The sequence below is a fragment of the Strix uralensis genome, chromosome Z, assembly GCF_047716275.1.
Source record: "Strix uralensis isolate ZFMK-TIS-50842 chromosome Z, bStrUra1, whole genome shotgun sequence".
NCBI lineage: Eukaryota > Metazoa > Chordata > Aves > Strigiformes > Strigidae > Strix > Strix uralensis.
Window position 1 is genome coordinate 17,721,467 of NC_134012.1, and position 27,980 is coordinate 17,749,446.

The 27,980-nt window shown below is 50.0% G+C and overlaps 1 protein-coding gene across 2 annotated transcripts; it reads left to right on the top strand.

Moving 5' to 3' along the window:
* The first annotated feature begins 684 nt into the window (after positions 1–684).
* On the top strand, positions 685–27,980 carry B4GALT1 (beta-1,4-galactosyltransferase 1). 2 transcript variants are annotated; one of them, XM_074856861.1, is made up of 6 exons: positions 689–1,007; positions 13,010–13,245; positions 20,645–20,832; positions 22,288–22,410; positions 23,952–24,056; positions 24,659–27,980. In XM_074856861.1, exons 1-6 carry the CDS (start codon positions 725–727, stop codon positions 24,792–24,794), a joined length of 1,071 nt encoding a protein of 356 aa, XP_074712962.1. In that variant the 5' UTR covers positions 689–724; the 3' UTR covers positions 24,795–27,980. The 2 variants fall into 2 exon arrangements, with proteins under 2 accessions (XP_074712963.1, XP_074712962.1); XM_074856862.1 differs by lacking the exon at positions 22,288–22,410 and having other exon boundaries at positions 685–1,007.

Consider the following 27,980-nt stretch of genomic DNA (forward strand, 5'->3'; position numbering starts at 1 on the left):
ATAGTCTCACTCCAAGCAGGACGTTTGGCTGGAGACCTCCAGAAGGCCCTGCCGCCAGCACTGCTGGCATCCTGTGATTTATTCAACAAAAAGGTGGTCCTGGCCTTATTCACTTTGCAGAAAACGCGTTCCAACAAGCTCCACCGAGCTGACAGAAAACTACAGTTTATGTTTAGTCGTGCCAAGTGAAGACTACCTGCAGCCCTCCGAGGGGCATGAACCCAAATACAGCCGCCGCCACCCCACAGCACCTCGCAGCTGCCTCTTGCGCCCTCTGCTAAAGCCGAGCGTTTTCGCATGCCGCTACAGGGACCGGCACGAACCTGCAGCCACGGCTACGACTCGGTGCTACCGGGTACCGTGCTGGAGCGTCAGCCGGAGGAGAGGGAGGGGTGCGCTCCCAGGGGCCAGCCCGGCGGCAGGGCTGCCCGCTCCGGTGCAGGGGGAGAGGCGGCTCCGTCGCCGCTGGCGGGGGCGGGCGGGATGCCGCGGGGAGAGCGGGATGCCGCGGAGGGGGCGGGATGCCGGGGCGGGATGCCGAGGGAGGAGGGGGGTTGCCGGGGCGGGCCCGAGGGTGCTCCCCCGAATGGCGGGCGGCTGCGGGCGGGGCGCGGGGCGCCGGGCCGCCCCCCGGTGGGCGGAGCCTCCACCGCCACCGCCCCGTCCCCGTCCCCCGTCGGCGGCGCGGCGCGGGGCGGGCGGCGCTCCCCGCCAGCGCACCGGCATGAAGGAGCCGTCGCTGCCCGGCACCTCGCTGCAGCGGGCCTGCCGCCTCCTCGTCGCCTTCTGCGCCCTCCACCTTTCGGCCACGCTGCTCTACTACCTGGCGGGCAGCGCCCTGGGGCCGCCGGGCAGCCCCGAGCCGCCGCCGCGCCGCCCGCCGCCCGCCAACCTCTCGCTGCCGCTCTCCCGCCCGCCGCCGCCGCCCGCCGCCGCCCGGCCCCGGCCCCCGCCCGCCTCGTCGCCGCCGCCGCCGGGCCCCTGCCCCGAGCCCTCCCCGCTGCTCGGTGAGTGCCGCCCCGTCGGGGGGGGGGGGGGGGGGGCTCCGCTTCCTCCCCTGCTGCCGCCCGCCGGGTTCCCGCCGCCGTCTGCTCCGCGGGGTTGGGGGGGTTCGCGGGCGGCCGCCGCCCCCGCCCCGACGGCAGCGCCCGCCGCCGGGTGCCCGCCGCCGAGCGTGCGGTCCCGGTGCCCCTCGTAGGTGTCTGTCCCCGCGGGGCGGGCGCGGGTGTGACAGCGGCGCGGCTGCCCACGCGTGCCGCCGGCGCAGCCTCGCAGCGCCCGTCGGAGGGGGATTGTGGGAGAATCCCCGGGGAGCCGGTGTTTGGGGGGACCGAGGCGCGGATGCTCTCGCAAGGAAGGCGGCGGCGACCGGAGCCCCGGCGCTGTCGGGGAGCGCGCCCTCCCCGTCCGGCTAGGTTTCTTTCTGGTTGCCGGAAAGGTTGGGTAATTTCCTCTGGGAACTCTACCCAAAATACTGCTCTTGCGCAATCTCACGGGGAGGATCGGACGGGCGGTTTGTGCCGTGGAGGCTCTCGCAGCCTTTTGTGTGTGCGGACCTGCTCGATGAGCGGTATAGGTTTAAAGAGCGCTGCGAGGCAGGGTCATGAGTGCGGTTGTTATGCATCCCAGCGGCGCTTCCCACGTATTTGGTCCTGTGATGCAGTATCCTGATACGTGGCAGCCTGGCGTGTGTTTTATCTGCACTGGATGTGTGCTCCCCACAGGCCTTTCCCAGGACTGCTTGGGTGCTGGGGGGCTGGCCGGCTGTTGGCGGGTTTGCAGCCTGCCTGTGGTCTAATTTGTGCATTGATCACCTGTAGCTGTTTTGATCCACCGACTCTGTCACAAGCGGTGGGGGCGAGGTGAATTCCAGATTTTTTCCTCCCCTTACAAGGCTCTCGTCCACCCTGCTGCTTGTCGCTGCTGCTCCTCGAGTAGACCCTCCTATGGTGCAGGTAGAGTTCGTTACCATGACCTGCTGGTATCCCAGTTGATAGTGACCTGGTCTATTTGGCCCCTGCAGCCTGGGGATCGTCTCCTTCTTCATCAGTGTGCCACGTTACCACGGGCACCTTTGTTACCGGAGATCACAACGAGGGAAGAGACTTTCGAGAAGATACCTGTGGTTTTCAATTTATGAAACCAACACAGAAATTCATAGTTTCTCTCCGTGCTCGCTGGTCAGCTGCTTATGGATCAATGCATCTGAGTAACAAATGACTGGTTTGTTATTTTTAGGAAGGTGGTTTTGAGGTCACTAAAAGGAACTGTGCTGTGTCTTTTTGTTGTTCTTTTTGATTCATATCTTTCACTTTTTTCCCCCTAAATCACTTTAAGTTGAAAGTGGCTGTACAAGCCGATCCTTACAGGGTGGATGTAGGAACCCTTTATGAATATGTCTTTGCTTTAAATGGTCTCCACTTACCCTGATCCTCTCAGGAGTGAGTCATGTGCTTTTGAAATGCCTGGTTTAGAGAAATGCTCTTAGTGTCCCCAAGATTCAAAGCGTTATCAGAATTAGTTGCTGAAGGATCAATTAAAATATTGTCTACCGTCTTTGTAACATTCTCGGTACAATTTGCTGAATCTGCCAAGGGCCAAGTGAGGCTATTGGAAGTGGTTACAGATGTTCAGAGAGCTACAGGGCCATGTAGAAAGTAGCTCTTTATAATGCAGTAGGCAAATAGTTTCTAGCTGTGTTACCTTCAGAACTTGTGGGGTGGTGCTATCAGATGCAGGCTGGCACCATCACTGCTTCAAGGTTTGTAGCCAGCATGTAGGTGAGAAACCTGATGGGTATTTTATTTTTTTCCTGCTCTTTTCCGGTTTTGGGAGCAAGCAGCATTTGTAAAACTATCCTGTCGTGCCTCAGGTGTTGGTCAGAGCTGAGTGTGCCCTGATCATCTCATGTATCTCTAAGGCTAGTGTGGGGGATGGAAAGGTGTACACTCCGCAGGCATTTCTGACACTTAATTCACCCACCCAGAATTAAAAAAAACCCTCTTATTTGTTGCACAAAGCTCCTCATCAGTATAAACATAACAAGCAGGAACCAGCAAGGACTTTCCTGTAATTCCCACCTTCCCAAGGCCATGGAGAAGTTCTCTGATGGGAACAGGTAGCTCCAACTGCCCCGTTCCCTCAGCGTAAACCTAAATTTATTGAAGTGCATCACATCCTTTTTTTTTTTTTTTTTTTTCTCTCCCTACCCTGCTGGCGTTGGGAAGCATGTGATGAATCATGCAGGATATGTGTGACCGTGCTGCTCCAGCTTTTTGAACGGTCAAATAGCAAGGTACTCATTTCAGAGGCCCTGAGTTTTCTTTCTAGCAATACTTGGAGTAGTTTACATGCCTGCTGTCTGCCTCTGCAGCAAATGCATTAGCTGAATGAGGTTTAGTCTTACAAGAAGCTGCCAAATTTAAAATGCTTTTATGGTTCACTTGCCATTATTTATAATTTAAAAGTATAAATTGGGGCGGGAGAAATAATACTATAATTCAACTTTGAATTAAAAGTCCTTAACAGCTATGTAATACAAGGTAATATAAGCATTTTGGATTTATGCTTCAGTTTAGAGCTGTGCACCAACGAGTATCTTAAATGGGGTATTGAGAAACAGAGCCTGCTTGCTGCAGTGAAATTTCAGCCTCTGAGAAGCCCAAAAGCAAGTAAATCCAGATATATCCTGCAGGTGTCCATTCCCCAAACTGTTGTGTTCTTTAGGAGCTGTAGAACAGTACTGGCTTAAAAAAAAAAAAAAGTGCTCCATAGAAGTAGTATATATGTTGGCCTAAGTGCTTTTGAAACAGTCAAAATGCACTACCTTTTCTATGAGGTCTTTGTGTTTTGGTGATGGGGTAGTTTATGTGTCTGCTGGTTTTAGGAGGAAGTGGGGAAAGGAACATGTTCTTTGGTAGTAAGATCCCTCTCCAAAAGAGCTCATCTTAAAGCAGCTCTTATCTTTTGGTGCCAGACAAACCTCATGGAAAGGCTTATCAGTATTTCGGGGATGTCATTTTCAAGTCCAGCCTGACTGAGAGCACGTGTTGTTTATGGAGGTTATTCTAGAATACAGCTGTCTCCTTAGCCATATTTTGACCCTCGTTTAGATACCAGGTGTGGCTGGTAAGGGATGGCAGACCGAAGAAATATGTTCTTACCTCAGCCCCTTGAGCATCTCATGGCAAAGATGACCCAAGTATTCTAAACATGTTGCAGTAAGGTGTCTGGCTCAATAGCTTTTCATCCCCAAGTTTAAAATTGACAACCCCAAACCCTAATAATTAATGGGATATTGACAAAGCAAAAAAATCTAGGTTAATATATGAACCGGTGAACTGTCCAAAGCACAAACCACTAGAGATGCACTCATTTTCACTAATGTTTAAAAAGGAAAACAGTTTCCAAATGGCTATTTGCTGAGAGATCACGGGCATTCAAGAAAAACAACCGTTTCTTTGAGATGCCAGAGTGCTGGGTAGAAATTGATGCTTCCCACTGTTAGCAAGGCATGTTTAAAAAAACGAGGACTGAAAGAAGCTCCTTTGGACTGCTTATGGGTGAGCAGGCATTGCTCGGTTGGACGGGGAGGACCTATGGCATGGGCTTTCTCTTCAGTGCACCTCTTCTGATGCATCTGTAGTCAGTGCAAGCAGTCGCTCTAAACTGTAGATGCTGAAGATAAGTGATGAGGGTATTCTGATGCTCTGAGGTTTGTTTGGATGAGACAGAGGTAGCTTGTCAAATTGGTAGTGATGCTTAGTGCCTGTATTACATTAGTTCTTAAAGGTTATGTGCTGCTTGAGAGGTCAGTGAATTCACAAACTAGTTTGAGGCTTCTGTATATGTGGCCATTACATGGGCAGCATAGAGGATGCTTGAGCACTGGCAGATTCCTAGCAGAGCGTAATTTGAGGCAAGAGAGTGAAAAATCTAAGAGGTGCTGAAAACACCATTTTTTAAGAAGACTTCTGGTGGTGACCGTGCTGGAGGGGTTTGGTAGGTTTGGTCTGGTTCCTGTCACATTGCCCACCTGCAGTCATGGGCTCATTTGTCCATGTGGGGGGGTTCTGCCCCAGAAGCTGGGGGCTTCTGAATCTGTGGGATCCCTTACGATACCAAGTGGTGGAGAAAGCATTTGCTTTACATGCAGCATCTCCTCCTCCTCTCATCTGAACTTGCTGTTACCTGCTTTGCTTTTTTTTTTTTTGTTTTTATTCGACCCTTTCTGATACACCCACTACATCTACTCCCTCTGGCCTCTCCCCACCCCCAATCTGAGTGCTACAGGCATTATTTGCTGATGGCCACAAGCTGGGGTTGTGCTGTGTCCCTCTGCTACCTTTTTTCAAAAAAGTAAAACAGAAACTCAGAAGAGCATGGAGAGGGCTGGGGGAGGGGGAGCTAACACGTGGACCAGTTTGCGCAAAGTTAGGCTTTTTTGGCCTCAAAAGAGAGGTTGAGAAACTGTGTTAAACTTCTCCAAAGAATATGTTTAAGATGTTTGGCAGGGAGCAGATGTGCGATCCTGGCAATACTGCCAACAGCTACCCGTGTGGTCAGGAGCACGTCGTACCTCTGAAGCACAGGCTCTCTTGACAGGCAGGGAGTAGCCTCTGTGGTGAGAGCATCCTTAGCATCCCCTTGCCTGGTCAAAGTGAAGGCCAAGGACTATTAATTGGGCTTGCAAACTAACTCGGAAAGATACTGTGACTTCCTGGAGAGCAGCTGTTTCAGGGGCACGGCACAACAGACCGGGGGTGCTGGGGAGAAAAGGAAAGTTTTCCGTTTCGTGCATCTAGTGTTTTATAACGTGCTTGTTTCTCTGCCAGCGTTGATCTGAGGCAACAGCTAGTTTCTTTGGAAATTGGGCCAAGTTTGTGTTTGGAAAGAGACAGATGCTTGCAGCTTCCCAAACCGCACTTGGATGGAGAATTTGGTTAAGCTGTTGACTTTCCTCCCCTGGAGTGGGGCTCCTTAGCCTGACTTCACTCAGCAGATGGATGACCTTGTCGCTGTGTTGAGGGCCTCCCCTCTCCCACAAAGGGTAGCATGCTGGGGATGCACAGTCCTCAGCAGGGAGGTGCTCTGGCTCTGGTGGCCTCGTGAGCAAGCCCAAGACACTGGGCTGCTAGACTCCACTGCTTACTTACTCTCCTCGCTGGTGGACCCTCCTCCCCAGCTACCATCCTGCAGCTACTGCTCCCCTTCCTCTCTCCTGCACACCCTTCTCCACTGAGCAGGAGGGGTTTTGGTTGCACAGGTTTTGTGGACAGAGCCAGCCAGTCCACAGCAGTGCTGCAGTGGTGGGGCAGAAGATCTGGGATTTGGTGGGATGTGGATGGAGCAGTGTCAGTGTCCAGCTTGCCCTGTATGTCTGGGCTGGAGAAGGTCTCACTGTTCAGCCCATTCCCACCAGGACAGTGTTTTCTGTTGTGCAAATCAATGCCTTGAGCCCCTGACTGCAAGGAGAGGTGGTGGCTGAGTCAGGCATGGATTAGCACCTCCAGACGGGCGGGTGGTGGCTGTGGCCCCAGTGATGCTGGGGCACAGCAAACAGCCTTTCCAGCTGCCTCCGGGCAGCAGCTGAACTACAGGAGCTCGGGGCAGTCCCCAAGCCCCTGCAGATGTTTGTCTGAAAGAGGGCTGCTTTTGTCACCTCCCCTACTGCCGGTCCCCAGGCTGAGGTGTCACTGGACTCACTTTGAGGGCACTTACCTGCAAACGTGTCTTGCTGAAGCTGGAAACAGCCCTGTAAAGACTTTACGGGACTGGTTTCTGCAAACCTGTGCGCTCGGGGGCAGTGGGGTTTCAGCAGCCATTTCCCCAGGCATGCAATGCCCTGCTCCTGTCCTCTCCTCCCACGTTCCCTGCTGCCGGCGGCACCCCGTGCTTTCGGGGGCGCACAAGCCCTGGCTGTGTTTCGGCCAGACAGACTCACCTCCGCTCCACCTGGCGCCCAGCGCTCACCCGCGCTATCTGGGGAGCGCGCCCCACCCCCGGGGCAGCGCTGGGATCCAGGTGTAGCTGCCACCGGCGGGATGGGATGGGGCAGGGATCTGGGGGCTGATTTGCGATTTGGGGCTGCCCCTGGCAGAGCCACTCAGCCCTGGGATACCGCTGAGCCTGGGAGAGCTCCTGTCTGCCCGTCCCATCCCGCGGCAGGCTGGGGGGTTCATGGCGGGGGGCAGCTCAGCCTTTTTCTGATCCAGGCCTCCCTGTTTGTTTGTTTTGGGTTTGCTGTTTGAGGGCCTGGAATTTAATTTCGCCGCGGCAGCGAGAAAGGCTAATCGCATGCAGATTGCCCGGCTCAAAGGGAGACAGTTCAAAGCTGCTTCAGTGAGCATGCGCTGGATTTGAGCCACTGATGAGGACTTTGCTTCTCTCACAAAACTACCTTCTTGTGGAAGCAATCTTTTTAATTTTTTTTTTTTAAAGACACTGTGTGCTAGTGTGAGACCTTGTGTTGGAACAGGCAGCATTTGGGGTTGGAGTAAGAAATTTTTCTCTGGCTGTAGTTGCTCAGTTAATTGTGCAAACCTGCCATCATGCAGACCCAGCGTTGCCAGTGTGTGTGATGCATCCTCATTTTTTTCAGCCTGTTTCCCTTTGGGGTCCACAGTTGCAGATGCCAGATGCCATGTGAGCTTGCCCAAGACAGGGCACGTGCTGGTGTAGCAGATGCAAGCCTTGTGTCAGCATAGCTGACATCTGTAAGGGGATGCAGTTTCACTAGCGTAGACCAGACGAAGAAAATGTATCCCAGTCCTTGGGAAGGCTTTTTTTTTCCTCACTGGCATGTTTCTAGCCAGACTCAAGGATTTCTTTGGGGTTTTTTTTCAGACGCTTATGGGAGAATGAGGGCTGCAGGCAGCAAGGGGCAGCAGCTGCCAGCCAGTTTGCAAGGAGACAGAGGCATCCTCGTGGCTTATTTGGCCAGTGGGTCACATGCCAGGACAGGGGGCTGCTTGGGAGACCCAGCTGGGTGAGGGGTGCTGGGGCTGTCCTTTCCACTGATCCCATCCCCCCACCATGGGGCTGAACCCTAGTTCAAGCCTGGCTGGTGCCACCTGCGTAGGCGCTGGCACAGCTCTGAAGTTTAGCTGATTTTAATAGGAAAGGCTTGCTTTTCTGAGCCGTGGGATGCAGCTACCTGCCTGCCCTGGAGCTGCCACGTGGGTCTGGGGGCTGGAGCGAGACCCCTGCTCCACAGCCTGCGGTGGGGGGACTTGCCCCCGAGTTCTCTGGGGTGGAGCTGGTTTTGTTTTTCCCAGTCAGACTTTGGTGCAGCCGACAAGCCCTTCCCTTCTGGGTCCCTGCAAAGAGAGGTTGTTTTGGTTTTTTCCTTTCTGCGAGTTCTGCTTCTCTTTTCCAGCTTTCTTTTCGCATGAGGTTTGTCTGAGCATGGCAGTGCGGGTGTGCACATGGCTTGGTGGCTAGAGAGCAGTGCCCGGCTCTCAGCCAGGACGATGGAAATGTTCTTTTCTCCTCTGTTTGAGGGGACATTTTTTCAAACTTCCATGTTACATGCTTTTGCTATCATTCTCACTAAGTTAAATACCTGAGATTTGCACCCAGCTCAAAGGATGCAGGTGAATTTTGCCATTTTTCCCAGTGAAGTGCTTGGGAGGGCAATTCAGTCTGCTGGTTCACCTCTCCAAACCTGCCCATGAGCCCAGCTGCCCTCCTTCCCATATCCTCCTACTGGGGCTGTACCGCCCTCCCGGGGAATAGTTGCCCCCACCTCCTTGTTCCATCTGAAACTCTGGGGCTGCCTTTTGTGGCTGCTGCCCTGTGTTGTATCACCCGCTACTACCTTTGTGGATGGAGTGTGGCACCATCCTGTTTGTAGGTGCCCTGGGCATGCAAGAGTACAGTTCTAGCTCTGCGGGGCTTTGCTGCTTGAGTTTTCCCAACACTTGTAGTATCTGTGGCCCAGGGAGGCTGGAGCAGCCTCTAGATTAATTATAGCATCAGGCTGAGTGGATTCTGGGCTTTTTGTGCATTTGGTTCACCAGGATGAGTGCTGGGGAGGACGCGTGCTGGCAGCCTCCGTGTGGCCGTTGGGAAGTGGGGAGTGTGAGAAGATCACCAGGGCTGTGGGCCGGGTTTCTGAGGCTTGAGTGCTGTGCTGCCTCTGGCTTTTTGCAAGCCTCACCTCTTGCTTTATGTGAGAAGCTGCTTCCTGTTTGTGTGTTCCATGACGGGCCACGAGCATCTGTGCTGGCACAGCGCCTTTCCTGTGCACCTTCCCTTTGAGCAGAAGTGCTTCTGAGTGTCAGAGATGGGGCCTGGCAGGGGTTGGCTTTTTTTTTGGTGAAGGCTCGTGAAGCTGCTCTGTTGGAGCTTTGTAACTCTGAACCCAAGGAGTGTCTGCCTACAAATCTGGAACTGATGGGTGGTCAGAATTGCAAGTCCACATAGCTCTGTCATGCCTGTCTGGTTTTAGTAGGGGCTCAATATACAGTGGCTCTTATGTCAGGCAGTCACATTGAACAGAGCAGAAAAGATTGAGATGGAGTGAACCGGGCTGGAGAGTTTACCTAGTAAACACAGATAGGGATACAGTTTTGGCCAGTGGGACAGCACTCACAACAAACTTCACACGCTTTCTTGGCATCAGCACATCATGTCCTGAGTCAGCATCCTTGGGAGACTATGGCCTTGGGGCTGCTTACTATCCAGGTAGTCAAATGTTGGTCAAAAGGATTTAAAGTTAGCAACTGGAACCGTGACTCTGGTCACCGGTTGGAAAGCCTGTGTTTGCAGATCTGGCTTTAGCCCTGCCCTGCTTGGGAAGTGAACTGAAAGCATTGATTTGCAGCCAGTGGTATGTTGCTGTTGCCTTTTGTCAGCCACATGGCTTTATGAGGTCTAGTTTGTTTTAGCCATTCTGTATTTTAAAACAGCCTATTCAGGTTTGTTACGTTTTTGTATTCTTACTGACACCAGTGAGTGTATTAACTGCATGATTTGCGTCACGCTTGTCTCAGAAGGGACTGCCTTGTTGTACATGTATGGCGCTGGTGCCTGGGGTACCTCCTCACTGACCCTCATGTTGGCTGCATCCCTCCGGGCAGCATTTGCAAGAATGTGTGCTGCCTTTAACTGATTTGATTAACTGGAGGTCGGAGCAGTACAGATAGTTTCTCACTAGTGTCCTTCAAGACTCTGAAGCTGTTAAATCTCTGTCTTCCGCAAATGGTTTTTATCATGAATGTGTTTTCCTCTCCCATCTTTTCCTTGCTGATATTCCAGCCTCCTGAAGACAAACAAGAGCAAGTGCTGGCAGGATGAGCAGTCCTATTTTGGCCTTGGGGTCTGATGGGTGCCAGCCTGCAAAAAGCCTTGCTTGCAGTGTCCAAACACTTGTGGCTGTCCTTGCCCAGCTGGAGCTCAGAAGCCGCCAGAGGCAGATTTCCCCTGTAAATTCGCCTAAATGGCAAACTTTCATTTCCTCCTCCCTTACGCTGTGCGAGTGAGTGCAAGACATTAAAAGAGCCTTTGTTTGTTAAACCAGAAAGCATCCCCTGGCCTGATGGTGCTTGACGTTGTTTCTCAGTAGCAGCAACTGGGAGCAGAGAGCACAGCCTGCACCAGCAGGAAGGGGCTTGCTTGGTGGGACGGCAGCCGCCCGGTGCCTGAGAGCGGCTGTGCTGGCAGGGCCCCATGAAGGATGTGCTGCTTCCGCCCCACTGCTTCCTCCCGCCAGGTTGGTCCCGCTACTGGCGGTGGGGAGCGAGAAAGGCAGGAAAATGGCATCCCTGGGCACAGATGCCTGGCATAATCCCATTTGCTGACCATGGTTAGGTGAACTATGCCCAGTGCAATGCCCTTTGCTGTTTTAAACACACAGAAGTGTAGCATCATCCTTACTGTGAGTGCCGGTCTCTTAATGGGGGTGACACTGGGGGACAGAGTGGTGGGCAGGGGGATGCAGGCATGGAGGTGGGTTCAGGCCAGGACTGTTCTGAGAGAGCACCCACCACCAATGACAGTGGTACCCAAATTCAGAGGAAACGATGCACTCTTTCCCCTTCCTGCCCCCACTGGCCTCACTGCTCAGGCATCTGCCCCCCTGCCTGTCCCGCTGGCATGGGGACAGCTGTGCCGGGCCCCTGAACCTGACCCCCACCAAGCCCCAGTCCCGGTCACGCCACTGGATGTTCCTTCCTGTCCCAGTTCCTCCCATTATTGCTTCTTCCTCTCGCTGCTGAGTGCCCTCTGAGCTCTCCCTGCAAGCCACTTTCCGACCCGAGAGGCTTTAGCCCTGGCCGTGCAGCCACAGGGCAGGCATCTGCAGGACCCAGCTTGCACTGTGGGGCGGAGAGGGTGTGGATCTGGGCAGACACGTCTGGGATGCAGCTGGGAACCGTGGGAGTGCTGAGAGCATGGGCAGACTGATCCCAGTGCCTGGAGTCTGAGAAATGGCTGCCTTCTCCTTGTGTGAGAGGAGAACATGCAAACTTGTCCATTTAATGTGTGCAAAATGCAGATTCCTTTGCATCTTGCCTGTGATGCCGGTTTCTGCAAGGTTTTGTCTTGTGCCATGCAGGCAGTGAATCAGGCAGCAAAGCTTCCTCACTGCCTCTGGCAGTACACTGAGCACCTCTGCCTGTTTGGCTGGTCTCCTTCTTGCCATCTCCAGCCTGAGTGAGCACAGGTTTGTGGAGCAGCACAACCAAACTAAAGTAGCTTCTTCTAGCTAAATAACCAGCAAATGAGCCATGAGCCAGGAGCATTATTTCTGCTTTTTTAGTAGTGCCTTGCTGGGATATGCACAAGGTTCATTGTGTCTTTTTAGAGCTCTAAAAATCACTTGCAACCCTTCTCAAGGGGCTCCATACCTGCAGCGTGCCCACCATTGGCATGTCCATGCTGTTGTGTGCCATCCGATGGGCCTGGGGATTTCTTCAGCAAATGCAAAGAGGAGACAGTAGCTCTGAGACACATGGGCGACCATTGCTGGGAGCAGAACATGGCAGCAAGAGCTGCAGGCAGCTACTGTGCTCGTTAAGTTTTTGTAGCAGACTGTTCGTCAGGGCTCAAGCACCTGGACGCAAATACTGCAAGAGGGCCAGCATGGATGTTAAAAGAGGGCATCCACAAAAAGGCTGTGGTCAGCGGTGCTGTGTTCAGCCCAGGACTCACCTACAGCTGTAAGGTAAGGGAGCCGGCATGGCAAGCAAAGAGGAGTCACACAGAGGCATGAGCTGGTGTCTTGCAAAGTAGGCCTCATCACCGCTACCAGTGCCTGGGGTTGTCGTTGCCCTCTCTCCCTGAGCTTGGCCTTGAGCAGCTCAGAGACTGCTGTCTTCTCTGTGCTGCCAGGGGGGCTTCTCAGTTTTACACACCAGCTTTGGCACAGATTATTTTGGCAGTTTCAGAACCTGCCACTGTTGAAACCATGCGCAGGAATTGCCAACCTGCATGCAAATCTGGATGGGTTTTTTTTTTTAGCTGTTTTAATACAAGACTTCTAATAAATAATGGGGATGCCTGAAAAACACAGAAAGTATCTGTAAGAAGAAGAAAAAACAAGAAAGGGGGTGTTGTTCACTTTGCACGTGGTTAGCCTTGGTGTAAGTAATTAGGAGACCAAGACTATTTTTGAAGTGCGCAACTCACACTGTGCGAGGTGGGTGGGAGCAGAGAGGGCAACACTATTCTCTAGTCTGGTTTCATAGCTCATGTGCCAGTGGGAGCACAGCTCTTGGGTTGCCACGCAGATAGGAGGATTTTCAAGACTCATTTCATGTCAGCCACTTAGTTGGAGTCTGATACCAAGAGGCTACAGCGTTTGCGGGTTTGTTCTGAATGGTGTTGTGCAGTTGCTTTGGGTATGGCTGATCCAAGCTTCAACAGCTTCATGCACCTCTGGGATTTTATTTGGCTCCAAACATTTCTTTTTAAAAAACTAAACAAAAAGCAAATGTGCGTAAAGGATATGTGCTTAAAGAAATAGATTGTGTATGCTAACTTACTTTGTGCTGTGCCGCTCTTCCAGTTGGTGCACTACGTGTGGAGTTTTCCCAGCCTGTGAACCTGGAAGAAGTGGCGAGAATCAACCCAGAGGTCAAAGCAGGAGGTCGTTTTGCTCCAAAGGACTGCATAGCACTTCAGAAAGTAGCAATAATCATACCGTTCAGGAACAGAGAGGAGCATCTGAAGTACTGGCTCTATTACCTGCACCCAATTCTCCAAAGACAGCAACTAGATTATGGAGTATATGTTATCAACCAGGTAAGATGCTAATGACACAGGGCTTTATACCGCTCTCATAATGGTGCCTGTGCTCCCTAAAACAGAGGAGTGGTTGCTTTATCCTGAACAGCAGTGGGCTGGGAGGCAGGGATAAGGTTGCTTCTTTAAAAAAAAAAAAAAAAAAAAAAAGGCTGTAGCACCAAAAAAAAGTGAAAAAGAACATGAGCAATTTTGCTTTGATGATTTTGATGGAAAACCTAAGGTCCCCTCTTGTGGACAAGCACAATTCACTCTAAAGAGCTTCTGCTTAAAGAAATCACTTGGTGAGGAGGGAAGAAATCCCTAATAGGACAACCCAATCTAATATCTCTTTCTAAATGTTCCTTTTTCCCCAATGGCTGCAGGAATTGTATATGGAGATCTTTAAGGTTACAAGGTAGCATTAATGGCTAACCTGGCATTGAGTGTGCCATGAAGCCACAGGATTTCACTTATTTCTCAAGCAACTTCTGTTCATGTTAGTAATAGTGCACAAAGTGTCAGGACAGAGAAAGCAAAGCTGTGGCAGTGGAGCAGGTGAGTTACTCTCTTAAGGTGAATAGAACAGAAAAGAAACAAGTAGTGATGGGGGGGGGGTGGGTTTTTTTTTTTTTCTTAATACCCAATGGCCTTAGATCTGTCTTTTAAAAAAAAAAAAAAGGCATGTTTCATTCCAAACAAGCTGTCTTAATAACATAATGGTGGTTAAATAAGTGAGTGTTGTTCACACTTGGAAAAGCTTAAAATGTGTAGGCATCTGCATGGGCTGCAGCGTGAAAGGGCAGATGCAGTTCTGAGAGCCCCAGCAGAGACCAGCAGCTAGACAATCTCACAGTGCAGTTTCTCTCTTGAATATACATTTATATCCTGTTTTCTCAGCTCTGTGAAAACTGAGATTAAATAACATGCTGCTTTAAATGTACCACCTTAAATTTGCAGATCAGCTGATGTGTTTGGGCATATCAAACACCATGAATATTTAAAATGGTCTCCCAAGAGATAAATTTCTTCACAGAATTGAAAGTAAGGGGAGACCTTTTTCTAGAGAGAAAATCAGTACTCTGTTACTACTATTTCTCTTGCTTTGCTCATTTCCAGGGTGCCAGCGATCTCAGCAAAAGTGATTTGTGGGAAATTAGCAGTAGCTCCCCAGCACAACAGCCAAGATGCTCTGGTGTCTGCGGCCGACTGTGCTCGTGGCCTGGTGGCCATGTTGCTGAGGGCACAAGGCGTTTCCGCAGCATGCGGACTGGCAGCCTGTGCCCTAAAATTAAGCCCTGTAAGGAGACCCTTCCTGTGTAATGCTAAGAACAGCTGGTGCCTCTGCAGTCCAGCAACGTGGGGCTAGCCCTAGCCCTTTGTCCTTCAGACTGCATTTCCCTGCATGTGCGGCATTTGCCTGTGCAAGTTACTGGTGCCACAAGTTTGCTTGAGCCATGGTCCCCACTGGTCACTGGGATGCAGGTGGGTGAAGGGGGGAGGGCAGCATGCCTCCCTTTTCTGAGTGCGGCTTGGAAGCAAGGGTGCAATGTGGCTTCCAGCAGTGGTCCTGCGGCAGGAGCTGCTGCTTTCCTGGCCAGGCATAGCTCACCGGTTGGCTCTGCAGAGGACCAGGGAAAGCTGCCTGCCCATGTTCCGGGGGCACCGCTCATGGGTGAGTGGCTGTCTCCATTGTAAAGAGCTGGCAGTGCTGATATTTCCCCATCAGTGATGTTCAAGGGTAAGGAAAGCGAGGGGCCCCGTCACATGGAGCTGCACCGGCATTCATAAAGGCGGGCAGTGTCCAAAGCCTGGTTGGAGTTCCTGCTGCTGCTGCAATGGTGCATGCTGGCTTGCATTGCCCTGCGTTGCTGGCTCCTCCTCTTTTCTGGTTCTGTCCTCCAGCACTAGGGGTGTGGGGCTGGCTATCTGTGTGCTCTGAAGTTAAGCCTCGCAAAAATTATTGAAGCAGGTGGTTTTTTTCAGACGCATCTCTTGAGCAAAGTTGGAGCAGGAGTGACATGCAGTACACAGGGTATATATGTCCTGGACACATCCAGCAGTCAGATGTAGGTTAGCAAGTAAAACTACTTGACTTGTAAAATAAACATACTCCTTCTGCGTGACTCTAACAAGCTGTGTCTGGAAGACACAGAGTGGTCAATGGTAGTAAACCCACTGGATGCATCTCTCAAGGGTGAGTGGGAACACTGAGTAGAGAGAGTTGCAGAAAATGTATTAATTCTGCCAGAAGTACAGTAAGAATACGGTCTTATTTCTTTGCTGTCTTGACAATTGCTTTTCTCTTTTTCTTGTCTGTCCTTCCCTTTGCATCTGCCCTCTTCTTTTTTTATTTTATTTTTCCTTCTAGTGGGGAAATATTACCTTTACTTGTTAATCCTGTCTATATCAAAGCAATCACTGAAGCAAGGAGAATTACTGTGTGATCTGGTTCTTACACGCTGCCTACGTGCTCTTCTGTGCTCTGCATCTCATAGAAAGAAAGAGGAGCGCTGAGCCCTGCTACTGCTGCACTGGTAATGTCAAACTTCTTCCTTTCAGCGCAATGTGTTTCCGTCACGAGTCCGTTGTGTCTCCACCATGCTGCTCTTGCATGCCTGAATGCCTCAGTAGGACTTGGCTGAAGTCAGGGGGATGATGTTTGTAAAATGTCTGGTGTGTAACAGGAGCCAGTGGAAAATAGGCATTATGCTTCACCTTCCACACTCCACCCACAGCGAAACCCAAACCTCACATGTGGAGTAGCATTTGTAGGATCTTTCAGATAAATCTGAGATGAGGCCACGTGGCTGGGCACATTGTAGCTCCCATTCAATGCTGTGCAAGCTTGACTTCAGCAAGTGAGAAGGCAGCGGTGGATTTGTGGCGTCTCCCTCAGCCCCATTTGCTCCCGCTGTTACCCACATGCTCCCTGGCTTCTTCAGCCATTGCTGTCTGGACATTCAAGTCTAGAAATCAGTTTTCTCACTGCAGTTCAGCCTGTGCGAATGCCTATGCAGCCAGACTGACTGATGTTTGGGAAAGGGGAGGCTTAGCAAATTCCCTGAAAACCGTGCAACTGTTCTACCATTTTCCACTGGCCCCTGGTGTAACCTGCAGTGTCCTCAGTAGGCAGTTTTCTGGAGAGTGTATGTGTGTGTGTGTGTGAGAAAGTGCAGAGTGGTTGGGGCATTGCACTTATTCATGTTATTTTGCAGAGGGTATCAGTACCCTCAGGTATGTGGGCAAAGGAGGGAATTGTGCTTGGCTCCTGCTTAACCTTGCAGTGATGGAGGAGGCAAGTTTCCCCTGTGGCTGCTCTCTCCTGCTACCCAATGTAATGGTGCTGAGGCCTCAAAACCCCCTCTGACAGAGAAACAGTAGAGTGTCTCCTGGTGTCTCTGTTAGGCTCTGGAAATCTGTTTCTACCTGCTCAAGTCAACTGGAGCATGGACTTTCACATAGAAGTTGTGTGTGTGGTTCAGGCTGTCTTGGGGGATCCTTGACTTCACTAGCAACCTCCCATTGGAGGTGACGGTTCCTTCCTAGCTGATCAGAAACACATATTCTCACCATTACCTCCCTGAGACCCAGTGAGTTTAGGATCCAGGTGACAGAGATGTAGCCATGGGTGTGCTGTCTGCAGAAAGAATCACAGTACTGCTTTCTACATGAAAGTAGGAGGCAGGACAAAATTGGGACAGATGGCTTCTTGCTCGTTTGCAAGCCCTTTAGCTTGAGTGACAGTTCCAAAAACCTCCATTTTGTCTGTCTGTTACTAAAAAAAGGTAGCATCCCTTGGTAGGTCTGGCTAAACAAACCAGATTCAGCAAAGGTAAGGGATGGGAAGTAAAAAAGCCTGGATGTTCTCTTGCTCGGACTGATCATCTCCACGTATGAGAAGGAGTCCGTGCCAGACCCTGCAGGTCTGAGGCAGCAGGTTGTCCCCCTTCAGCCAGTAGTCTGTCACAGACCAGGGAATGGGGATGGACTTGGATGTGCTGGGAGAGACAGGCTGAGTAAAATCAGCAGCCAGAAACAGGTGCTGGTCACCAGCACTGAACTCCGACATGGGTTAAGTTTCAGGATGAGAACACAGTGGGGGAAAAATTGTCAGGAAAGAAAAAAATAGCAAAAATGTGCTTGGACTACATCTTTTCTTTTTGAAAGCCTAGGAAATAAGCGTGGAGGCTTTGTCTTGAGCTTGGCTGCATTGTCAAAGCAGCAGTCCCCTGTGCACTGCCTAGCTCTTCAGGATGATGCTCCTCTGTCCAAGCAAGTCCAAACTGATCCATTTCCTTCTAACAAGTAACAGGGAGCCTCCATGGGATGAGGAGCTGCCAAGGAGAGGCAAGGGCTGGAGGTTTCTTCAATTCTACTTTACCTGCTCTCTCTTGGGTCGCCTGTAGTACTATGCCCTGTGCTGACCTGGAAGGGACAGCAGCACAGAAGGGAGATTTCCCAACTCTACTTTTTTTTTTTTTTTTCTTTCTTTCTTTCAAAAAGTTGGGGATCAGTCAAAGATGGAAGCCTGCAGCATGTTTCTGAGTTTTGAGAGATTTGAATCTCGGGTACTGCAAGCATGCCAGTGCTTTCACATTGCCTCAGGTAAAGAAACAGCTTTCTGCAAAAAGCAAAACCTCTTGTCAGTCTTTTTTTGCTCCAGTATACACTGTAAAGCTCTGCATACCTCCTGGGACAGAAAACCAGCCTCTTGCCCTCAAAGGAGACATAATTTGATAACAACGTGGCAAGGTTTGCTGCATGAGCTACCTGCTCGCTGTAAAGTTACTAAAAATGGCTTGGAGAGGGTGTTTTGTTCTATTTTTTTGGTTGTGATTTTCCCCCCACCCCAAGCCTTTTGGATCCCACAGTGTGAAGGTGTGTGGCCATTTGGGAGGAGAGCAGCAATGCCCATGTGAAGTGTTTGCCGTGTGTCAGTTCCCTCTCCATGCATGGGGCCCCAGCGTGGGCTCTGATGGGTTCTGGTGGGTGAGGCAGCAGAATGGGTCCTGCACGCTCTTGGTCTGATCATGGCACTGTACTTCAGGGTTTTTCAGGGAGAGTTTTAAAAACACAGCTCCTTGTAGCATTGTTAATCCCTAAGTGTCATGCAGAGGAGTTAGAGGCTACCTGTGGTGTTGATTAATTATGGCTGAGACTCCGCTGGTAACAAAATCAGTGTGGAGTGCCCATTGCCTTTAAATTTCATTATGAAAAGAGCAGCCAAAGGGTGTGAAATGAGGACATTCTTCTAGACTGGACCCAGCAGGTGCTTTGAGGTGTGAGCACATTGCACCAGCACTGGAAAAAGTCCCCCTTGGGACTATGGAGCCAGGCCTGGGTTTGGTGCCATGGGACCTGAGGAGTATTTGGCAGCAGGGGCTGGGCAGCCCCATTTGCTGGGGGAAGAAAACCCTCTGATCCCACAGCCTCAGCTGCTCCCTCTCCCTAGCCTCTTTGTTTGACTTGCCTTCATTTTCTGCACTCAAGTTTTCACTCCTCTTGCTTATCCATGATGGTGATCATCTTCCCACCACCTTAGTTATTGCGTGAACCCTTTTGTTTCGGGTGAGGATGCTGAGAATTTGCTCAGATCCTCCTCCACTAAAGCTCACTCCTCCCTGTGAAGTCATTTATGCCGGAGGCAGCTGATGAATGCCTTTGAAAACCTTGGTTTGACACTTGCATGTTAGAACCTTCATTTGAAAGGTATTTGTGGCTGTTTCAAGAACTTGCATTGGCTCTCCAGCTGCAGGTCCATTAACCAGTCTGGATTAAACAGTTTCCAAACTGATCATTTATTAACCAGGCAGAGCCATTTGGGAGGAGGTGATGTTTTAAGCTGCTGCTCCTTGGGCACAATATTTTATCCATCTTTGATTCGCCTTCCACGTGGGGTGTGAATACCACAGGGTGGGGGGATGGCTTGCACGGTGTGGGAGTCCTTTGGCTTGACATTACTCAGAGGGTGTGGAGGGGGAAAGGTGGGATGTAGCAGAAGAGAAAGTATTTGGCAGTCTTGGTTTCCAGGCTGGCAAAAAACTTGAGCCTCCTTCAGCAATGCCTTGTGAGTTCCCTTCTGCCTGCTCTGTTCCCCTGCACAGGGTTTGGGTTTGAAGCTGCTGCTGCAAAGTTGGGTCCTGGATTGAAAATCCTTCTCTCAAGCCACCAGTATTCTTGGGTTTGTGGGTATGATCCTATTCTTCTTTGAAAGTACTCAAGCAATTTGCAAGCCTGTACTTGTGCTCAAAGCCACGTGTGCTTTTGAAATGTTTCTACCTGAGAGAGGCCGAACTGATTCTCCTGGGGTATGTTGTTGTGCAGGGAGGAGAGCAAAGATTTTCCTGCCCAGTTCTCTGCAGGTCATTTCATTAACTGCACTTGGCCTGGGATAAACATGCCCTGCTGCCATGTCAGCTCTTTTCAGGTCCTTCCCATCACAGTGACAGTCCTCCTGATTTATTTTTTCCCAGCGAGTCCCCTGGGATGGATGGTGGGTCGCCATTCTCTGGCTGGCAGAGGAGCAGCAAAGAAGGGGCTGTGTGCTGCAGCAGATGGTGGCCTCCAGGACGGGAGCCATAGCCCTTGCAGGAAGCAACTCGCACTGGGCTGCCATCCATAACCAAGACTGTGTGTGACAGCCACGTGCCGAAGCAGCAGCACCCTTGCCATGGCCTGGGGAGCATTCTGCTCCCGTGCATGCACGACTGCCCAGGGCTTGGCACGGGAGCAGGAGCAAGCAGCAGACCTTAGCTCCTGGTGCCACTCCATGCCTTGCAAATCGGGTCTGGCACGTGCTCACGTGTGCTGCTCAGCAGAGGCCACACCACAGTCCTGCAGCCGTGTTGTGGCAGAGCTTAGGAAGAGGGTGCTGTAATCCTGACCACAGAAAGGTTGTGGTCTGTGGTCCTTGTCCTGGCTGTAAGCTAAAGCACCACCAAGGTTTCTCTCTGTAGCAAGGGTTCCTTCTTCCAGAGGAGCTCAGCTTTCTTTGCTTTTCTCAGCTACTCCAGGAAGCCCCAGCTGCTTGTCCTGGCAGTCTGTTAACTTTATCACAAAATTAAATCCCACCATGCCTGTGTGACAGGGGGACTGCTCACCATCAAACCTGCCCTCTTGGAGCCTCCCACCAAGAGAGGGGAGCTGAGCCAGGTCCAGCTTTTTCTAAGCCGTTTCGGCTGCCCCTGTGGTTTGCAGCTGGCTCAGATGCCATTGTCCTGTGGGCGGCAGTCTGGGTGGGGAGCTCATTGCAGATGTCCCATGGGTGCTGCATGGGTAGTGCTTGGGCGTAAGCTCAGTCCATCACAGGCACAGCAGCCCAGTGCAGCAACACCGGCATCTGGCAACAGGTAAGAAGCTGCTGATGTCAACTGTTAAATTTAAGTCACTTAACTGTTTTTATTTGTTTTTAAATTAGGATGGAGAAGAAGAATTTAACCGTGCTAAACTGCTGAATATAGGATTCGCAGAGGCCTTGAAAGAGTATGACTATGATTGCTTTGTGTTTAGTGACGTAGACCTCATCCCAATGGATGACAGGAACACCTACAAATGTTACAGCCAGCCACGGCACCTCTCTGTATCCATGGATAAATTTGGATTTCGGTGAGACGCCTTTTGGAGAGGCATTTTGTTCCTAATATTGCCGTTAGCCTAGCAGGCCAGGCACAGCGTTAGACATCCCCACCCACCATTGAAAGCATGGGAAAATGTCTCTGGCAAAAGCCTGTTTTGGCGTGTGCATCCCTGCAGGGAGCGGGTGGCTGCAAGCAGAATCGGCTGGAGGGGAGGAAGGGGGAGAAACGCAGATGAGCAGTTTATTAAAATTCACAGCTTCTGGAAAGTGAAACGTAGGGCGAGGAAAAACTAAGAGCCCGTCATTTTGCAGATGCCCATGTATCCCTTCTTGTGTTTCAGGCTGGAAGACAGCTAGTGTTTCCACCCAGTCTGAAAAGTGAGACACTCACACAGTGAGAATTATGTGCAGCTTTAAAAAGACCGCATCAGACACTATTTTAAGAGCAAAATGAAATATTTTTGGCTGTTCAGTTTTGGGCCACTGAGGGACCCCTGCACTGGTATCTGAGAGCAACACAAACCTAAATGCCTTTCAGCATACATCTGGGTTCAGTAAGCTGCTGTAAACAAAAATGTGTCTTGCTTTTCCTTTTTTTTAATTTTTTCTTTTCTGTCCTAAATCCCCAAGGGGGAGCTTAAAAGCTCATCTATAAAGTGAAAACCAGTCATGACCCCATGGTGGCCAGTAGTTCTAAAGATACAGTAGTGATGTTGGTGGCAGGACCCCTGGATGTCTCCAGTCCAGACCCAAGCTCTGCTCGGAGCAGGACTGTCACTGGCACTGCAGCAGCTGCAGTTTTTTCTTGCAGCTAGGTGAAGCTTGGAGCAGAAATGCAGACCCAAGGGGTTTCTTCTGCTTGTGGAAGCAGAGACAAGGTCTGCTGTAGGTCCTGGTGATCCCTGCATGGGCCCTTTCCTTGTGCTGTGGGTCTGAATTTTGTCTGTCTCCGATCCCCTGGTGAATTATTCCCTGTTTCAAGTGGGAGCTGGTTGTCTTTGTGCATGCAAGGTCATGCTGCTGGCTCAGTTTTGGGCTGTGAGCTTTCCTTTGGGGCACTGGGAGCATGGAGGCAAGCAGTGGAGCTGCAGAAAGGGAAGGCTCTGACGCACCTCCGATGCCTTGCTGAGCTCTTGCTGCTCCCAGGGCATGCATGTCACACACCTGTGCTTTGGCAAGATGATGTGCATCTCACCAGCCTGTCTTTTGAGGACAGCGTACATCTTAGTGAAAGGCTGCAGCTGTTGCTAGTTGCAAAATAACTTCCCAGCTGCATTTGAGACTGAGCCCACCAACTCCCCCTGCCTCGGCTGAGTCCAGGGCACCAAAACACGTCCTGCTCCCTGTTGCAGGGAGGTACCTTGCAGTGGGCGCTGGCTTGCCGTGGGCTGAGTAAAGGGCAGTGGCAGGCCTTTGTTGGGTGGGCAGGCTGCTCCTTGGCTAGTACCTCTCCTCCTCCAATGTCCTTTTCTCCCTCCTTCCAGGTTGCCTTACAATCAGTATTTCGGAGGCGTGTCTGCCTTGAGCAAAGAGCAGTTCACAAAGATCAACGGGTTCCCAAACAATTACTGGGGTTGGGGTGGCGAAGATGATGACATTTATAACAGGTAAATAAATACCCCCCCCTTGGCACCCAGAGTGCCTCCAGGGTGGGGATGAGCACAGACCTGCTGCTTTTGCCTAGGGTGGGGCGGGGGGCACAGGGTTCCTTTTCACCCCAACCACCGGATCCTCTCCTTCGGGTGGGGGACAGAGGTGGTGCGTGGGCGACCTGCTGGCTCAGCAAAAGCATGTTCCTGCTGGGTGCTGGCATCCCATTTTGCAGCTCTCAAGGTGTGCTGGGGAGTGGGTCTGGCTGGAAAAATCCCACTCCTGCCCCACACACTCATCGCTCATTTGCTGCGCAGTCTTGCAAGCATCCATGCTGGTGCGCAGGTTGGAGCAGTGCGCTTCTGGCTCTCCCAGCACTGGCCGAAGGAAGGGGATTCAGGGCACGCATCGGGGTGGAGAAGACCTTGATCCATCTAGCCCAACACAGCCTGAGGCTTGCCTGGATCTGCAGCCTGGTAGTGGAGCTTTGTTTGTCAGACTGTAAGCGGCTCTAAATAACACTGTGAGCTGTTGCTTCCTGCCCGGAAGGCAGCCGAGCAAGGCTCAGAACTGCAGGAGAGGAGGAGGGTGTTGCACAGGGCAGGCTGGGACCACCCCCGACTGAGGGCCGGCACAGATCACAGACCTGGGGTTGTGCTACCTTATGGATTCACATCCCCGGGGCAGTCGCTGTGAGAAATCATCATGGGGAGCTCAGATTTGGGAACCCTCTTCAGTGTTTCTAAATGGCAGAACCACTCTGCATGGTCTTTTCTCTACGCTTTCCTATCTCTTTTCTTCTTCCTAAAACTGCTTGTACATTCCTGAGGTTCAGCGTTTCTGTTTAATAAACCAAGCAAGGGGCAACCTTCCAGTGGGGCAGGGCATTCAGAGCAAGGTGGTAGTCCTTCCTTTTCAGGGCACTCGGGTTTTGAGGAGCAGAAGATGCTATATAGAAATTAAAAGGGAGGCAAAAAGAGGAAGAAATGAGGTACTTTTCCAGCATCTGTGTTCATGAACTGCAGGTACCTTGCAGAGAGCACATAAAGGAAGACAAGCTGCCCCTCACCTGGTAGGTTGCAGCTGGGACCACTGTGGCTCTGATCATGTGTCCCCACCATGCTGCTTCACCACCATTCGCTTCAGTTTCCACCAGCACTGCAGCTTTCATACCCTGAAAAATGAATGCTCTTATGGCTCATTTCCAGATAGGTTAAAAATTATATGCCTCCCATTCAAATTCCAGTCTACAGCCTGGAGCAAGGTTGATGCAGGCTTGGGCGCTGGAGGAGCTGTCGAGGGTGCGGTGAATTAGCAGATCCTTGGTGTTGGTAGAGGGATGTGTTTTTTTTCCCCACGGTGATGTGCCCATGTGGAAAGGGACTGGCTTTCCGCCCTTTTGGTGTTGGCAAGTCTGCAAACACACTAGTGACATCCTCAAAAAAAAAAAAAAAAAAGCCAACCCCCCCAAAACACCAGTGGTTATTTGTGGAAGGTGTGGCAGAACATCCCACATCTGCCACCTGTCATGAGTGTTTAATGTATTTCCGTTTTACAGGCTGGTGTTCAAAGGCATGGGGATATCCCGTCCGGATGCTGTCATTGGCAAGTGCAGAATGATTCGGCATTCCCGGGACCGGAAGAACGAACCCAACCCAGAGAGGTGCGTCTCCCCTGTCCTGCAGCATATTCAAGGGGTGCCTCCCACCCTTGCTGCTTGGCTTTCTCTTTGGCATGCAAAAATCCCGATTGCAGAAGGCCTGCGGCCATCTGCTGCCTTGCTGACCTCTCTGTTCCCTGCACTATAAGGTGCCCCCTTTCCCTCACCAGTTTATTACCTTATTACAGACCTTTTTGCCAAGATTTCTCTATGGCATGAATGACTCTCAGGGGGTTTTTTTTCCCCTTGTTCTTAAACGCAGCAAATTAAGCTCTGACCAATTGTTTCCAGCTTGTCTTTTGCATATAAAACCTATACTCTTAACTCAGAGCTGGAAAAGGACCTGTGTGATTTAAAAGTTTGGCTGCGTTTTCCTGGCTAAAATTTGACCCTATAGGGATGTCTTTGCCCACTGCTTAGGCTGGCCAAATCTGGGAGTTTATGGGACCTGTACTGATACTCTTCTTAAAACACCGGAGGTGCTGCCTGAGAGGCTGTAAAAATGTCATGTGGTGTTCGGGTTGTTTAAACATCTTTTTTTTTCTTTCTTTCTTTCTTCCCCCCCCCCCTTCCTTCTTTGTGGATTTTTTTCCCCCCTTCTGCAGGTTTGACCGAATTGCTCACACAAGGGAGACAATGAGCTCTGACGGCTTAAATACACTATCCTACAAGGTGTTAAGAACTGACAAGTACCCTCTGTATACAAAGATCACAGTGGACATTGGCTCACCAAATAGCTAACATCAGACACAAGAGAGACCTTGCCTGCGTTGCCCAGGACATCTGGCCTCACTGATGCTTTGTATCTGCTGGTTTTATAACAGTTGCAATGAAAAAAAAAAAAAAAAAAAAAGGCCTCTTTTGGCATGCCAAAGCTCTCCAAATTGGTTGGACAAGTGCTTTTGTTCTTCTGGTTTTCTTTAAATTCCAGACTTGACTTTACACAACCTTCTAGCTCTCCATTGTTTTGTAAGTCCAGAAGCTGTACATAAGAGTTGTAAATATTTACTTTGCCAGAAAATGTTGAATCTGATCTATTTGCTGCATTGCTCCCCACGTTGAGTTGATTGCTAGACCCAAATTTTGCTGATTACAACTGTGATGCATCAGCAATTACTGCCCATTATATTTGGTATTTTAAATGAGGTGGATGAAAACATTCCTTTTAATTAATTCCTGGTTTTACTTTATGAAGGACTGTAAAATGCTGCTAAAATTTTACAAGTTTATCCTTTGGATTCGATGTTTTCTTTAATGGAGACAATATCATATATTTTTTTTCTCATAGTGACCAAAACAAACATCACCTCTGTGTGCAGAGCAAATGTTGAACAACTAAGTTTGGATTCAATGAATGTAATTATTTCTTTTAGTCCCAAAGGAGGCTTTGAGTGAGTTGAGCCAGAGCTTGCCAGAACTTTCCAGTGAGCTCTCTGCATAGGGTGGGAGCTACACAGATGGCATCTGCAGAAACCGCTGGCTTCAGATAACTTTACTTCTGGATGTGATAGTGACTTTTTGCCTCAGCACAACAGTACCTGGGTTTTTTGGGGGGTGTGGGTTTGGGTTTTTTTCACTGAAATAAAGACGAATTAATTTAATTGTGTGATGAAATTATGGCCATAAAATTTGCTGACACTTGTTAACAGTGGTTGAAAGTTACCACACTATTTAAACACTGTCTGAAGCTTCCTAAAAACAAAATTTTTGTTGTAAGGTCATGCATAAAACTTGAATTCACTTATTACTTTTGTTGTTGTTGTTGTAACATTTTAATAACTTTTAAAAGTAATTTGTATATTATAAGCAGTATATTTAATACTAGATTAAACTAGGGTGCAGCATAATAGGATATGATTCAAGGCCTCTTTTATCTTAAGACTAGTAGGCTTTTTATGTGCGTCATTATATAGAAGCCATGTATTATATTTGCTCTGCTATTTGTCCATGAAATCTCCTGCGGTGCTGAGATACTCACAGCAGGGCTGACATCCAACCAATTTTTCTTTGCCTAAAGCCTGTTGCAATGTGTGTCCTCTATTGGGAAACTCCCTTCTGATTTTCTCAGGCTTTGAGGAACATGCATGTTTTGGAGAACTACTTTTTGTCAGTGCACCAGGGCACCACCTGTACAGACACCCTGCTTTTCCTTCCCGTGACCGTATGAAAGCCTCAAGCGCTGACATCCTTGGAGCTGGTTTAAGTGATTTAAAGCTCTCAGCCAGAACTGAGAACTGAATTCCTTCTGGTGAGTACTTTGCCACCAGTTCTGACCACAGCAATTTGCACTTCCTTGGCCTGTGCTGAAGGCTGTTAAAATCAGGGATGCTTGTTGTATTGGGGATCATCTTCAGCACTGCCTCTTTTTTTTTTTTCCTTTTTTTTTTTTTCCTTTTTTTATTTTTGGTGGGTTTTTTTTGGTGTTGAGACCTGAAGGTTTTGCTGAACCCTTGCACTGCAGGGGTGGGATCCTGCAGGGGCTGGGGGACAGTGTGTTTCTTCGTAGGCCAGAGGTGTCTCAAAGTATGCACAGAGACTTTAATTACTGGGGAGACAACCAGCTGCCTTTTCAGTCTCACTTTGAAAAAGTGTTCACCCTCTTAGCTTCAAAGCTGTTGCTGGCCAGACTTGCTGTTTCATGCTGGCAGCTGAGCAAAGGTGGGCTTGTGTGGAGCAGGAGCAAAGCACAAGGAAGTAGACCTGTGTTTAAGAGCTGCTCTCTTGTGCTTATCATTGCATTTTAAAAAAATTACTCCTTTTTGTCAGGTCAGGCTCCAGCTTTTGCTGGGTACAAGGGGGTACAAGAAGAGGATGTGTTACAGAAGTCAGGTCAAATGTCTACCTGTAAAACATCAGTGTAGCTATAGTCTGCACCAGTAATGGAGACACAGGCGAGGACTTAATTTTTTATTTTTTCAAAGGTGCCTTAGAAACAGGGCCCCACTCCCACAGGTGGCAAATCAGCACCAAAACTCATTGAGGCTCCACTGAAAATCCCAGGTCTCTGCAGAGAGCACCTCAAGTTTTGGGCTGAGCCTTCTGTAAGTTGAAGAGTTAGAACCTTCAGCTGTAGTGGTGTCTGTCTGCGAACAGGCTATGCAAGGGGGCTACCTGTTGTAATTGAGTGGTTGGTTTTGGCGGAGGGGTTTCCTTGCCTTAGGATTCTCTAAAGATTAGAAAAAAGTTAGTGTAACAACTCATTTCACTGTATGCTGAAATCATTGAATATCATGGAGGTGGTCTGAGCACTTATTTCTGGCTGTTGCAATCAAAGGTCTCTATATATGTGCCTTGAAAGAGGGGAGCAATGGAAACTGGAAAACCAGGAAACCTGAAAACCATTTTCAGCAGAGAGACTAGCGGTACAAGAAACTGCGGCTTAGTTTCTCTTCTGCTAAAGCCACAAGCCATGTAAAAGATGAAACTGCCTTCTGTTGCTTCGGTGCTGACCCGTGATTTCCAGATCTCATTGTCCCTGTGTAAACTGTATTGCTCAAACTCACAAAAACGCTCTTGACTCAACCTGGTCATGAAATTTCTCTCCCTGGGATTTTTGGGGTGCTTTTCTACAAATGCTCATGTTGCACAGAAATGTATTCTGGCCATGACCTGTGGTGGGTGGTGTTTTTTTCTTCTCCCGTAGTGGTAGCAACACTCAAAGTGATACCATGTGTAACAGTTGAAACCCAGAACAAATAGCTGCAAAGGAAACGCTAGTGCTTGGTTTCTTTGGGATTACTGTTGCTTGTTAGGATGAGGGAGGGTCCTGGCATGCAGCTTTTCCCTGGGATGTTACTTGTATACTGGACTGCTTATGGGTTTCCTGTAGATGGTTTTGCTTTTGCATTTTTATCATTTATATATCAAGGGATGTATAATCCGATGTTCCTGCTTTACTATTGATGTCAAATAAAGTATTTTCAGTTA